The sequence below is a fragment of the Solanum dulcamara genome, chromosome 12, assembly GCF_947179165.1.
Source record: "Solanum dulcamara chromosome 12, daSolDulc1.2, whole genome shotgun sequence".
Lineage (NCBI taxonomy): Eukaryota > Viridiplantae > Streptophyta > Magnoliopsida > Solanales > Solanaceae > Solanum > Solanum dulcamara.
Genome location: NC_077248.1, coordinates 15,410,061 through 15,424,246, shown reverse-complemented (window position 1 = coordinate 15,424,246; position 14,186 = coordinate 15,410,061). Strand labels below are relative to the sequence as shown.

At 27.8% G+C, this 14,186-nt stretch overlaps 1 protein-coding gene across 1 annotated transcript; it reads right to left on the bottom strand.

Annotated features, from left to right (window-relative positions):
* Positions 1–2,690: 2,690 nt before the first annotated feature.
* Positions 2,691–6,655, bottom strand: LOC129876378 (auxin transporter-like protein 2). The gene is made up of 8 exons (XM_055951798.1): positions 6,301–6,655; positions 5,970–6,155; positions 5,572–5,684; positions 5,299–5,482; positions 4,656–4,753; positions 3,724–3,931; positions 3,189–3,446; positions 2,691–3,096 (listed from the first exon to the last, which is right to left on the bottom strand). Exons 1-8 carry the CDS (start codon positions 6,463–6,465, stop codon positions 2,845–2,847), a joined length of 1,464 nt encoding a protein of 487 aa, XP_055807773.1. The 5' UTR covers positions 6,466–6,655; the 3' UTR covers positions 2,691–2,844.
* Positions 6,656–14,186: the final 7,531 nt, after the last annotated feature.

Below are 14,186 nucleotides of genomic sequence, written 5' to 3'. Positions count from 1 at the left end.
TTCACTGTGTTCGCAGAGAGTTAAAGGCTTACTCTTCACGTTCGTGGCATAAGTTATCCGCGATAGTGAAGGGATAATTGGGCCTGAACAGTGACCTTTTCCAAAAGACTGAGGTTCATCCATTTTCCCTCATTTTTGGGATTTTGAAGTTCGGTAAGGGTGATTTGAAGAGGAATTTTATTGGGAATTCATTGGGTAAGTGTTTTTGACTTAAATCTTTCAATATCTAGCTATTATTTGGTGATTTTAATCTTAAATTCATGGTTTTGGGACTTTGATTTTGGGGGTTTTGACTTGAACCAAGATTTTTGCAAGATTCGAGTTTATGAACTGATTTCAGCTCCATTTTCAAAACGGTTTTTGACAATAGATTTCTATTACTCCAAAAAATATTTTCATGTAAAAATTTCCAGATTTAGTCTTCGTTTTTGGAATCAAGTTTTTGGGTCGATTTCGGATCGGATTTTAAAAACTATGATTTTGGTGTCATTGATTTCGTAATTTGATTGGAAATCCAAAATTAATTATATTCTTACGATTCGGAGCATCGACTGAAGGGAAAGATTCAAGTTCCAAAGTAGTTGGGTGCGATATCGAGGCAAGTGAAACTCTAAACCTTCGTAAGCTTTGCAGAACTTGTTTTCTTGTTACGTTCTATATGAATGATTTAATTGGGTATTGGTTTGATCATGAATCATGAAATTTCTTTAAGATTGATTATTCGGAGTTATAAAAAGGAAATTAATCCAATGAATCAAGTTATCTGAACTATTTGACTTTATTGTCTTGCTGTGAAAGCTACATTATGATATTAGTAATATGAAATACATATGGTATTGAACTTCATTTCATTCCCATTGATTGCATGAACATTCTCATACGCATTTGGGTTGAAACATATCATTGAAGTCCAAATTGATGGTTACGCCGATGTGAAATGGTTTCGGCTAAGTGATAATGAAAGAAGAAAATAAAGAGGATTCAAGGGACGTGCAACGCGTCATGGTTGTTATATTATTGCATCGAGGGGCGTGCCATGCACCGTGGATGTTATATTATTGCATCGAGGGATATGACATGCGTCGTGGTTGTTATATTTTTGCATACGTGAGACGTGCCACGCACCGTGATTGTTATTTTAGCATCACATTGGGCATTTATCGCATTGCATTGTATTGCATTGATGTGACTATCTTAGTATTTTCCCTTGTTATGTGTGCAATTGAGATAAAAATACGTGAGACTTGATATTGTCTATTTGAGCTGTGAAAACATACCTGACTTACGTGTTACATGAGTTATATCTGTATATAGACTGTTAGATTGAGCTGCTCTACTTGCAGGCTGTAGTTATGGAGGTTCGGATGGTATATCAGGAGTACTTGTTCTATTTAGTTTTACCTGCTTTTATTGTATTACTTGTTGGGTACCGTGGTGTTTGGTACTCACCCCTTACTACCTATACGGTGTAGGTTTTGAGTCTGGATAGTGATTCAGACTTCGCCTGTCTTCATCCGCGGCTTTTGGATACTTGAGAGGTAGATGTTGACGCCGGCAATCTCTCTCGCTCCTTTTTCATGCTTTGTTCCGTTTGAGAGACAAATGCATTTTTGAGATTTGTATCTAATTCAATTCTACTGTTTTAGAGGTTTGTACATGTGACAACCAATTCTTTGGGGTTTATAGATAATTAAGACTTCCGCAGTTTTGTATATATCTATCTACTTAAACTGTTTCCGCTTTATTTCCACTTTATTTGGGTTTGGGATGACTTGTCTTGGTGGGTTGAGACAAGTGTTATTACACCCGGATTTGGGTCATGACATTTTTGATCTCTTAATTTATCTTGAATATATTTTTTTAGAACTAATTTTTGAGATTGAATTAAGTTTAAGATCAATTTTTAATCACATGAGTATCAAGCATGATCCATTCTAATTCAAAATTTTCAAAGGTGGACCTCCATATTAAATTTGTTCACGCTCCAATGTTCAGCCTTGAGCTTGAAGATGGATGTGAAGAGCTCACGTCATTGGTAAAAGGAATAAGTGATCTTTTTTATATGGCTTATACAATCCTCATTTCTTAAACTACTGTAATCTGTAAGGTTTCATGTTGTAATACCAAGTTGATGGAATATAACATCAATTTAGTTATAGAATTCCTAATTACTATTGCTAATTCAATTTTTTTTCCCAGTTCATTTCTAATTATTTGTAAAAATCTGTTTTTTTGTAGTTAGCTCTTTATAGTTAGCTCTGATGGTTCAATTGGTTACATGATTTAATATACTCAGATGTCGTACTTTAATCGTGAGTTTAGACAATATAATAATTACTTACATAATCATCTTTAATCATGAATTTAAGTTTTATGTGTTTGACAACATAAAAATTGTTTACGTAATTATGTCCGTTTATTAGGTGATTACCGATAATTGTTGTGATTTTTCCTTGATAAATATGAAGTAATTAATAATCTAATTGCAATAATATCTAACCTCTCATCATATGTTTTTTTAAAATTATTTATGACATCAATCATCATCACATGTTAAATTTCACTGGTAATATATCTATATATATTAAAAAATCTTACAGTATTAGTGTATTTAACTTAAATAATTTAATTATTACCTTAAACAACACCTTTTTTAGCCGATTTATGAGACGATTCAAAGACCAACAATCAACATAAGAGAAAGGAATTGCAAATTTTGTGTTAATACTCCATTACAAATTCCAATCGATATCTAAACCTAGCTAAAAATATAAAAAAAAATACCGTGAAAAAAAGTAATTTTTTTTTAAAGAAAAAAAAAAGGCAATTAGGCTTGGTTGTTGGCTAGTTGGGTGGAGCAGGGTGTGGAACGGCGGTGGCATAGGGCGGAGGTGGGATGGGAAATTGTTTAGGAGATGGACATTGGTAACACTTTGCAAATAGGCCAAATGTATCAATTTGATGAATGAAATTGAGCATGCTAGCCCAACCACCAAATCCAAACCCAATAATGAATACCCAAACAACTACGAATATGTTGATTGTGAATGTCCCTGCCCATCTTCCAACAAATCTTGGGGGTTCTTCTACAGCATTCTGCAATAACAATGTGTGTACATTATTGGACAACATATCAATATGCTAAATTTATTTATTAATACGGCCGAAATATACAAATATTTATATACCTCTCTAGCAGCAGCAGATTTGAAGGTGAACATGTGAGCAAGAGCAGGGATAATGTAAACAGTGAAGCTAACTAGAAGTGAGCCAACTGTTGAATTAATTGGCCCAAAGAAAGGGAAAATAATTGCAAGAAACCATATAGGAATGACCACAGGCAACCTTGCTGCTGCCCTCTTGCACAAGCTCTTACAGTCATGCATCCCTATGGCTTTCTCCCACACGAAATATAAGGGAGTACAAGCAAATCCAAATGTTATAAACTGCAATTACACACAACCAGTGTAAGGTAATTAATTATAAGTAAATTTCTATGATAAGTTTACCGTTGATAACCTTGTAAAAAAATAGTTATAACTAACTTGTTATCCAAATGCATGCACAATCAAAATAAACAAGTTTGACTCTCGAAATCAGAGCTATGTCACATAAATAGGGACGAAAAAGAGTATATTTCATATAATAATATAAAACTAAAATATTTGCTGACTATTATTTTGATTTACGACTATATAATAATTTCAGAAAAAGATGGTGTACCTGATGAATGAGCATGAGGATGACGGCCATGTCACGTAAGGGTGTTCTAGGGAGAAGAGAGAAGGCATTGGAGTGATCAAGTAGCAAATCGCCGAATGCCCAATACACTGCTGCTGCTGATGGAAGCGTTAGTGTCAACACATACACCGTTGCCCATAAATAAATTGCCTTGAATTTTTGTGGTTTCCACATTGCGTGCATTACCTCTCTGTAGTTTGAGTAGTAGTTAATTAGGTCCTCATATAATTTAATTAAGCAGGTAATTAATTAAATATTTTAAATAATTAATACCAATGGTTCTAATTCTTTAAACTATACATGATAGATATTTCTAGCAATAATTGTGCAGCTGGTAACTTTATTTTTCTTCATCATAGCCTCTTGCATTCTCATTGATTAATTGTGCAGGAAAAGCAAAAGTAAATGGAAAAAGAATTGTATCTTTCCAACATATATATATATATATATATATATATATATATATATATATATATATATATATATATATTAATATATATAATTTCATCGTAACTTTCCAACTTGAAAAGGGTAAAAAAGTGCGACTTTTTTGCTCCTCATGCCTTTGAAAGGCGTTGTGTTCTGTTCATTGAATTTTTTTTTGCTAAAAGTTTAGATAAACACATGCAAATGTTACAGTGAAATGTGAACACACATTTATAGAAAATAATGTAGCGTTATGATAACGATTGGACATGGTGTCGTAAATGCTAAGATTTGGGGTAATATTAAAACTTTTATCGACAAAATGGATATTTAGTTATCAGAATATATATGTCGAAACAAGTTAAGGTGAAGTCACTTTCAGAATAATAATAAAGTTAAAGTAAATTGTATTTTTCTACATTTTTTAGTTTATGGATAATAAAACGTTAAAAGATGTAACATATAAAAATGATGTTTTGTAGTCTTACACAGTAACAGCATGTCCCCCAAATGTATAGAGAATGTTTGTGGCTCCTGTGAAATATAAAACCAATTTGGTTGGTCCCGAATGCTTCACTCCCTCCACCTGTAATTAATAATATTTTGTTATTAATTATATATAAGAAAGAAAGAATAAATTAAAATCCCTTAATCAAGACCTTATTAAAAAAATATTAAATATATATCGAATTACCCCCACATATCGTTATGATTAAAGGTTTACTTGACAGTCCATACGCTAGAATCGTCAAACTTATGAAACAAATCCAAAACTCTTAAGGTATTTTTTCTATTTTTGCCTTTCAAGAATGTTTAAATGCTCAATTTTTCAGCAATGTAGTCCGAGCGAGGTGTTTTAATTTATCGGTTAGAATCACAATTTATTTATTCTAATTAAATTATTGGTATATATTCAATGAATTTTTTAACAAAAACACAAAATTCTGCCAGACCCGTAACTCTCATTATGGCTCTGCCCTTATGTGTATAACATATATATATAGAAGTATATGCAAATTCAAAATTTAGATTTAGTGAATTTATAACGAGTTTTATACTATTATAAACGTACATTTTCCCACCAAATGTATATATAGTTAAAGCAGATTGATGTAAGTAAAAGGTACCTACCTGGCCATGGAGTAGTGATGCAACAGTAAGGTACCAAGCAGTGAAAGTGGTCATCAACAAGCCAAGAAAAGACCAAATTCGATAATTGTAGAAAGAAGGAATGAAGACAGTGGTGGCACAACAAGCACCAAAGATATAAGTCCAAGTCCTCTTGTCCAAATTATCATTTATGTAATATATATTACTGCAAATCAAAATCAGACAAATGAATTAAAATGGAGAAAGTATTAACGGAAAAAAAAGGGATCGATCGTAGCAAATTAAATTATGAACCTTGCACAAGCAATGAGTTGAATGACGGATCCAAAGAGTAGAAAAGTGCAATTAAATGCCAAACCCACATTCCTCCAATGCTTCCCAAGCAACCCATCAAGAACTTCGAACCACTATAAGAGGAGTTAAGAACATGAGAAAATTTGGATGATTTTCTATTTAAACACTAATTAAATAAACTAACAAATATCAAATTCCAAATAATTTTCGTTTTCCTACAACTTCGAATCACTACTAGAACCAAAAAAAAAATCCATCGAAAAATTTGTGTAATAAAAACAGAATTTTTTCACTCGTTTTCTACTAAACCAGTTCAATCTTATTCATGTATGAAACTTTTCTCACTGATTCAATCAAAATATCTATGAAAATAGGTAGCCGGTGAACAAATAAATTACCTGAATAACGTGATTGTGGAAATCAACTTTTTCTCTTTCTTTTCTGGTTCTGTACTCAATATAGAGGACGCTAATAAGATAAGCAGTCCAACTACCCAATAAACCATAGAAAAGCTGAAATGAAATCCCAGAAATCATTCCCAATTGAGAAAATGAGTATGGCAGTGTCAGTAGAACTTGAGCAACCTGAAAATTATAAGTCATCAAATACACAACACTACAAAAATAAAAATTAAAGACAAACAAATTACGTAGCTAAACAATTAAATCAACATATCGCTAATCCTATTTAGTGACAGATTATCAATCGAAAGGAATTAATTAGTAGTACCTGATTAGAGGCACAGCTAAACCAAGCATCATAAGTAGAGCCACCATGCCAGAAAAAATTGGAGATTTTGGACTTAACGTCTGTAGGCTTACCTTGAGTCTCCATTTCTACATAATTCCCAACAATTACCGTCTCTACTACTTTGTCATCAGAAGATAATGACATATCTTCTTACTATATATTCCTATTTCCTCTCACTTTTTTTTCTTCCTCTAACTGATGAAATTATATATATATATATATACACACACTAGATTTTCTCTTTTGTTCTGTGGTCAATTGTAGTATTCTCTGTTGTGTGGTTTAGTAGAGAAACATCAATGAGAGTTGAGGCCCCTTTAAATATGAACTTGAAGCATCCTTAAATTATATCTCAAATTTAAATTTGATCCTTAAAAAAAAAAAAATTGGCACAAAACATCCTTTAATATTTGAAAGTTAACAATTTTCATCCTTCTATTAGATATTATCAAAAAACTAAGAGATCGTACAAATACATGTGCAGTTCACGTGAATATCGACAAAAGTTTTTCTACATAATTTCATTACCCGCTATAAAAAGCTCCTGAAGAAAAGAATATTAAAAATCTTGGACACTAGTGCATGCTTGCTAAAACAAAAAATGTAAGAAATGTGTGAGGATACATGATCTGCTCTTCTTCTCATTTACCAACGGAAAGAAGCTAAAGTTTAATTATTTTCACCTTTTTCAAAGCCAAATTGTACTTAGATCTATAAATTTTTGGGGCAATCTGATATTGAGGTGAACAAAACTCTGATTATGCCTCGCATTCAAGTTTCATTTTCCATTATTAGAAATGAAAGTCTCCAAAACACTGCTTCTAGCAGATTCAATTGAGAAGAAACATATTTTAACTAACAAGTTTTTTAATATTAAATAAAAAAAAAATTAAAGATTTGTAAATTAAAAGATTTTGAATATTCTTAATTGCCGAAAAAGTTCATGATAATATTTTTGACATATCTCAGATAATAAATACGTAGGGGTGACTTAGTTTTTGTGGAATCGGTTAGTTTCATGACAAATTTTAGTAGAAGGATGAAAATTGTTAATTTTTAAATACTTGAAGAATGTTTTCTGCTAAGAATGATATTTTAAAGATCTAATCTAAGTTTGAAGTATAGTTTAAGGATGATTTTGACCGAAAACTCGGAACCCTAGCGTGGCTATGTCTCCCAATCCATGCTATATTTATATTCAGACCAGCAAATATACTATCAAATGTTTCTTTTCTTTTTTTTTTTTTGGGGGGGGGGGGGAGGGCGGGGCCGGGAGAGGGGCTAAAGCGTTGCCAAATTTCTTTTCCTGAGACATTTGGTCATAAAATTTCGAAATTTAATTTAAAATTAATTTTAGAATTTTTAAGAATTGAAAAAATAATTTCGATCACATAAAAATTTAAATGACTTTTTTCTTTCTTTCATTTTTTGTGCTAGCAGTGGCCATTGATGAAATGATTTTCTTATATCCAGATAAAAATTTAACTAGAAGAAAATAATCTTATTGAGATCTCTTGTGAATAAAAAAAACTTACCGATCTCCTCTAAAAATTTTACATATTAAATTAGTATGCAATGCACTATAAATTAAATCTTTCTACTCATAATTTCATATTTATATTAAATCATATTAATTTACTATTATTAAATGTATAAATTAAATAAAAGTACTTACTCTTTCGGGACCACTTTATATATCGTCCTTACAATAATTAAATAATCCAAAATAGTTGTTAATTTAGAAAATCAGATATAATTGAGTATATTCTTTCTATTTTGACCTTAGTAATAAGCATTGATTTAACACGAAAAATATGAGTGGAGAGCACATACACATGCTCCAATATTGTGATTGTTTAGATTAAATGTCTTTTCATTTATTGAAGAGAGATTAAATAAAGAATATTTATTGAAGCCAGATTAACATTTTACATAATTAATGATAATAAATAAGAATAGAGTAATGTTAAATGGCCACAATTATAAAAAGTCTACAATTATCCTTATGTTAAATTTTGGCTTTATTTTTCAACACTATCCCCTCCGAAACAAAACTAACTTTTCCTATTCCCCAAACTCTTTAAAATAATTTGTCTACTAGGGAAGATGAAACGTTTTTGGTTTGTTTTTTTTTTGGATATTTTCTCTTTTGTGTTATATGGTTAACAAATATACGATTTAGTTTATAAAATAAATACGTTTTAGTTAATTAAAAAAAGTTATACACTTAAGTTTAAAAAACATTTTTGTAATTTCATTTTCACATATTAATATTTGTTTCATTACTGTACAATATAAATTATGTGTTGAACCAATACATAAACCCCGCCCACCCCATCCCTCCGTAAAACCCAATTTTGTCCCGAACACGTACCAATGATACCTTTACAAAAAATATTTTTTTGCTTCAAAAAAATCTATCTATTGATGGAGCGAATTAAATTTTACGTTAATAATAATTATAAATAAATATTTAATTAATTAAAATTATACTTAATTAGTTATACAAATTTAGTAAAATTGTAATTAAATGTGGATTTAAAAAATTATAATTCAATTTATTTTAAATTTAATTAAGTAAATAAAATTATATCCAGTTCTTCAATGATTAGTGCACCATCTATACCATGAATGTTTTTCAAGAGAAAAATACAATGTAATTCTGAAAATTAGATATTTTAAATAAAACATTACTTGATAATGAACCATTTAGAATTATACCTTGAATTTCACATTAATTTTTTTTATACCATAATTGTCCCAAACAAGAATTAATATACATAGTAATTGATAAAATTATTTCACCTCTTTTAACCACGAATAAAAACTTTAGTTACTTCGATAATATTAATCAATAAGAGAGTGTTTCAGGAAAAAAAAGATCACTCAATACTTAATTATCAATTATTATATTTCAAAATAGATATATTTTATGTATGATACTACATTAAATTATATTATTTTTAATGTATGTAAAATAAGGTATACTACATAATTAGGATGTACATTTTAAAATTTTATTTTCATTTAATGTAGGTTCTTCTATAAAGGAGTTAATTAAACTTCACGTTGATAATAAATATATATAAATATTTCCTCTAATTAAGAAAAAACTAATTTCTTAGTATTACACAATTTAGTAAATTAAACTATGAGTTTTTAAATCTATAATTGAATTTTCTTTAATTATAATCAACAAATAAAATTATATATAGTTGTATAATGATTAATGGGTCGTTCATATACCATATGTGTGTTTTTTCAAAGAAAAAAAAATGAATATAAGATTAGCAACTCAGAACTAAAGTGCTGACTGCTATTATTGTGTGAGTATATTGGATCGTTGTTAATCAGGATTCACACATATAAACTATATGATTTTTCATGATTTCTACAATGTGTCGATAACTATCATCTCAAAGTATTTTGAATTTGGACTGTCATTATTGAAATGTTTTTAAATTATATTTAAATGTGTAGTTTAAATTTATTTAAACATAATAATTTATAAAATTACTTAATCAGAGAAATACACGTAATGATTCGTAAGTTATCAAATCGGTGTAACATGTGGATACAAGACTAACATTAATGCGTGATTCTCTTGAATTGATGTTAGCTAGGGTTGACACTTAATGTTATGTCTATCATGTCTAAAATATTTTAAGTTTTGATTGTTGTTATTGAAATATTCTCAAGTTATATCTAAAAATTATTTAACTATATAGTATAACTTTAATTTTACACAATGATTAATAAAATTTCTTAATTGAAGATCATATTAATAGCAAATATAAGTAATGATTCTCATATTATTAAATTAGTGTAATATAGGGGCACAAGACGACAAACATTAATGTATGACTTTCTTGGACTATTGTTAACTAGAGTCGACAGTTATGCACTATGTGATTTTTATTATTTTTATAATATAATATGCCAATGTCTATCATATCTCAAGAGTTTTGAATTTTTACTTTCGTTGTTGAAATATTTTTAAAGTATATTTAAAAATTTATTTAAATACGTAGTTTAAGTTTATTTGAACACAATAACTAATGAAATACTTATCAAACTGGGGAAGACTACAATGTTTATAACTCTCTTGGATTGCTGTTAACTAGGTTCGATACTTATGGACTATATATGTTTTATGATTTTTTAATATGTCGATGTCTATCATATTCAAAATATTTTAAATTTTAACTGTTGTTAGTGAAATATTTCAAGTTATTTTTAATAAATTATTTAAATATATAATTTAATTTTTATTAAATATAATAATTGATAAAATTATTTAATTAAAAGTAATATTAATAACAATTTTCTAAGCAAAGTGGTTTATGCAAAAATTCAACCGATGCAGCAAAAATAATTGGGAAAGACATACATACAATTGGTTAGACATTAATCACAATGATAAAAATTAAGGAGAAATTTCACAAATAGCCAATATAATAAGCTTAATTAGGCTCTTTAGCTATAATTTGCATATTTACGTGTTGTAGCTATAGTTTAAGCTGTCTCATCAGTATAATTCGCGAGTTTGTATAATCTGCGGGTATATTTGTATAATTGAGTTATTTTTATATAAACTTGAAATAACGAATCTATACAAATACAAACATATGAATTTTAAATTGTTATACAAATTATAGTATACAAAAGTTACATAAATTATATTATACTAATTTCGAATTATACAAACATGCAAATTTAACAAATTCGACTAATAATTAAGGTTAAATGTTAATAACAAATTGTAAATTAGTTAAACTATAGCTACGTTAAATAATTAGCTAGTATATATTTGCTTATTTGCGTAATTTTCTCAAAAATGAATCCATTTCCAATGCATTGAAGTTCCCCACGTAAGGAAATTAATTTTTATAAAAAAAATTAATAAGGAAATTTTAAATTTGAGAGGATGGGACAAAATTGCCAAAAAAGAAACCGGTTCATAATGCGAACACTCAATATTGTTGTATTTGGGCCATTGTGGCCAGATTTTTCTTGGAAAAATTAGTAGGAAAAACACTTTTTAATAAATAATTACTGATTTTAGCGATACTTTTTATTTATTACCATTTATAGCAATATATAGCAATATTATGATATATCTACTATGTATTAAAAGTGAATTATGCATGCAATATAAATGTATTATAAGTGTTTTAAAATATATTATACTTGTTTGGTAAGAAATTGACTTATAAGTGTATTAAAATATGTGATAAATAAAGTATCCATGAATAAAACTTGTATTATATGAGTTTTATAAATTATTCTCGCTAATATGTATTAAAATTGTATTATAATTGTATTATAAGTGTTCAATGAAAAAAAATATTATTGTTATAAATGGTAAATATTTTCTTAATATAGTACATTTATGTAAATTTCTCATTTTTCTTTAAGGATATAATAATCAAAACATATAACTTTATCTTACTGGCGTGTAAATAAATTATGTGGCAAGTAAACTGGTCCGAAGGGAGTAGTAATTAACTATGCAAATAAGAATAAAATTATTTCATTTTGCATTGGGTCAGAATTTTGATTCCGAATATAAGTAATTTCCAAATTATTCATTGATATTATAGTATTATTTTTATATCATATCTAGGGGTGGCAAATGGGTGGATTAGATTGGATTTGGATGGATTGAATATGAATTAAGTTAAAATGGATTGGATCACAATCCCCCCATATAAAATAAGAATTTTTACATAAATAAATTTTTTAAAAATTAATATTTAAGGTATTTTTTTATTACGGTCTATAGCATATTTTCTTAATTAATAACCACAATCACCCCATTAAACCCCCTCTCTCCCCCTCCTCCCTTTTCTGCGTGCTTCTTCTCTTTTTTTTCTATCTATTTTTTCTCTTTCTCTTTCTCAATCTTCCTTTTTTAAAATAATAATTAATTATACTAATTTAAATAATATCAAAATGTTTGAAATTTACATAATACTTATAATACATTTGTATTAAAAATATTTTAATTATATATTCACCATATTCGTTGAAAGATGTCTATAATATGCATAATAAATTGATTTCAAAATGTATTATAATAATAATTATTTTTTCTCTTATTAATGGTGCTAAAATATATTATTAAAAATATTTTAGTTATATATTTACCATGTGCATTGAAACATGCCTATAATATATTGAATTCAAAATCTATTATAATTATTTTTTTATTTTTTCTCTTATTAACGGAATATATTATTGTATTAAAAATATTTTAGTTATATATTCACCATGTGCATTGAAAAATCTCTATAATATGTATAATATATTGAATTCAAAATGTATTACAATTAGAATTCAATATTATACATTGTTATGAATTCACTTATTGTTATTTCAATAAATTTAATACATTTCTAAGAACGTAAATTAATTTGAATAGTACTAGAATATTTGAAATTCACACATAATACTTATAACACATTTGTATTAAAAATATCTTAATTATATATTCACCACATGCATTGAAACATGTTTATAATATGTATAATATATTGAATTCAAAATGTATTATACTTATTGTTTATATTTTTTTACTGTGTTAGAAATGTATTATATGTGTAGTTATATAAAAAAAATTATCTACTTTAAAAAATAGTAAAAGCATCATTTTTGTAATATCTAATTTATAATTAAGTTTTAAATTAGAATAATTAATTATTATTTTTAAAAGAAGGAGAAAGAAAAAGAAAAAGAGAAAAAATATGGACAACAAAAAAGAGAAAAAACGGGGGGGGGGGGGGGGGGGGGAGGGAGAGAGAGAGAGGGGAAAAAATAAAGGGGAAAACGAAAAAAAAATAAGAAGGAAAGAGAAAGAAAGAGAAAAGGAAGATATATTTTTTTTCTATTTCGAGTAAGAAAAATATTGTTATTTTTGAAAAAATAAAACATATACTAAAATTAATAATTAATATAATAATATGGATAAATATGAATTTGGTCAAATATGATTTTTACATAAAATGGTTGTTGTTGACACCCAATTTTGACCCTCCACAACGCAAATTAGCTATCGAGTTTCTTTAAATTTCGAACATTTTTTAAATAATTAGCTTTTATAAAAACAAAGATATTTTCATGTTATTCTTAACTATTTTTATCTTTTTATAAATTTTAGTATAATATACATACTTCTATATAATAATATCTTTGATTACTATTTATGTGGTTATTCGAAAATCATCTCAAAAGATTTTATTTTTTACTAAATACAATGTAAGTTAGGTTAGTTTAATTATAGTTTATACTTTTAAAATTTTTAGTTTTTTCTAAAAAAAAAATCTCATTCTCCTATATAGAAAATTCATGAAGAATTTGGAGATTTTGGGAGCCTATATAAAAGTTCATATCATCATTAAGAAGGGGGAAGAAGGGGGAGGTTTTTTAGCCATCCCAAAGTTAAAATTTTTCTTAACTTGGCTAGCATTTTGGACTCTTGTCCCCAGCCTAAAAGTTGTGAAAATTTTTAACTTTCAATCTATATTTTTTCTTCGAGAAAAATAGGAGATTGAAACTGAAATTTAGGCTAAGAACGGAGTTCTTATAACATCGAACCCACGAAGGTTCGAGTCTAAATTTTCAGTTTTTCTTTTTGTGAATTGGAGTTTCATCAAACTCTTGGGTGGTGGTGAAGTCGTTGCCTGAATAGAGGTAAAATCTTTTCTAAGCTTTATTTTATTTAATTATTTCATGTTTTATATTTAGTTGATTCGTAGTTTTTTTTAGCATGTATTAAGAATAGTTAGATTAATGATAGAAATTTCTTATAGTTAGCATGTGTTAGGATTATTTCATGAAAGCACTTAGTTTTGTTCATTATTTTT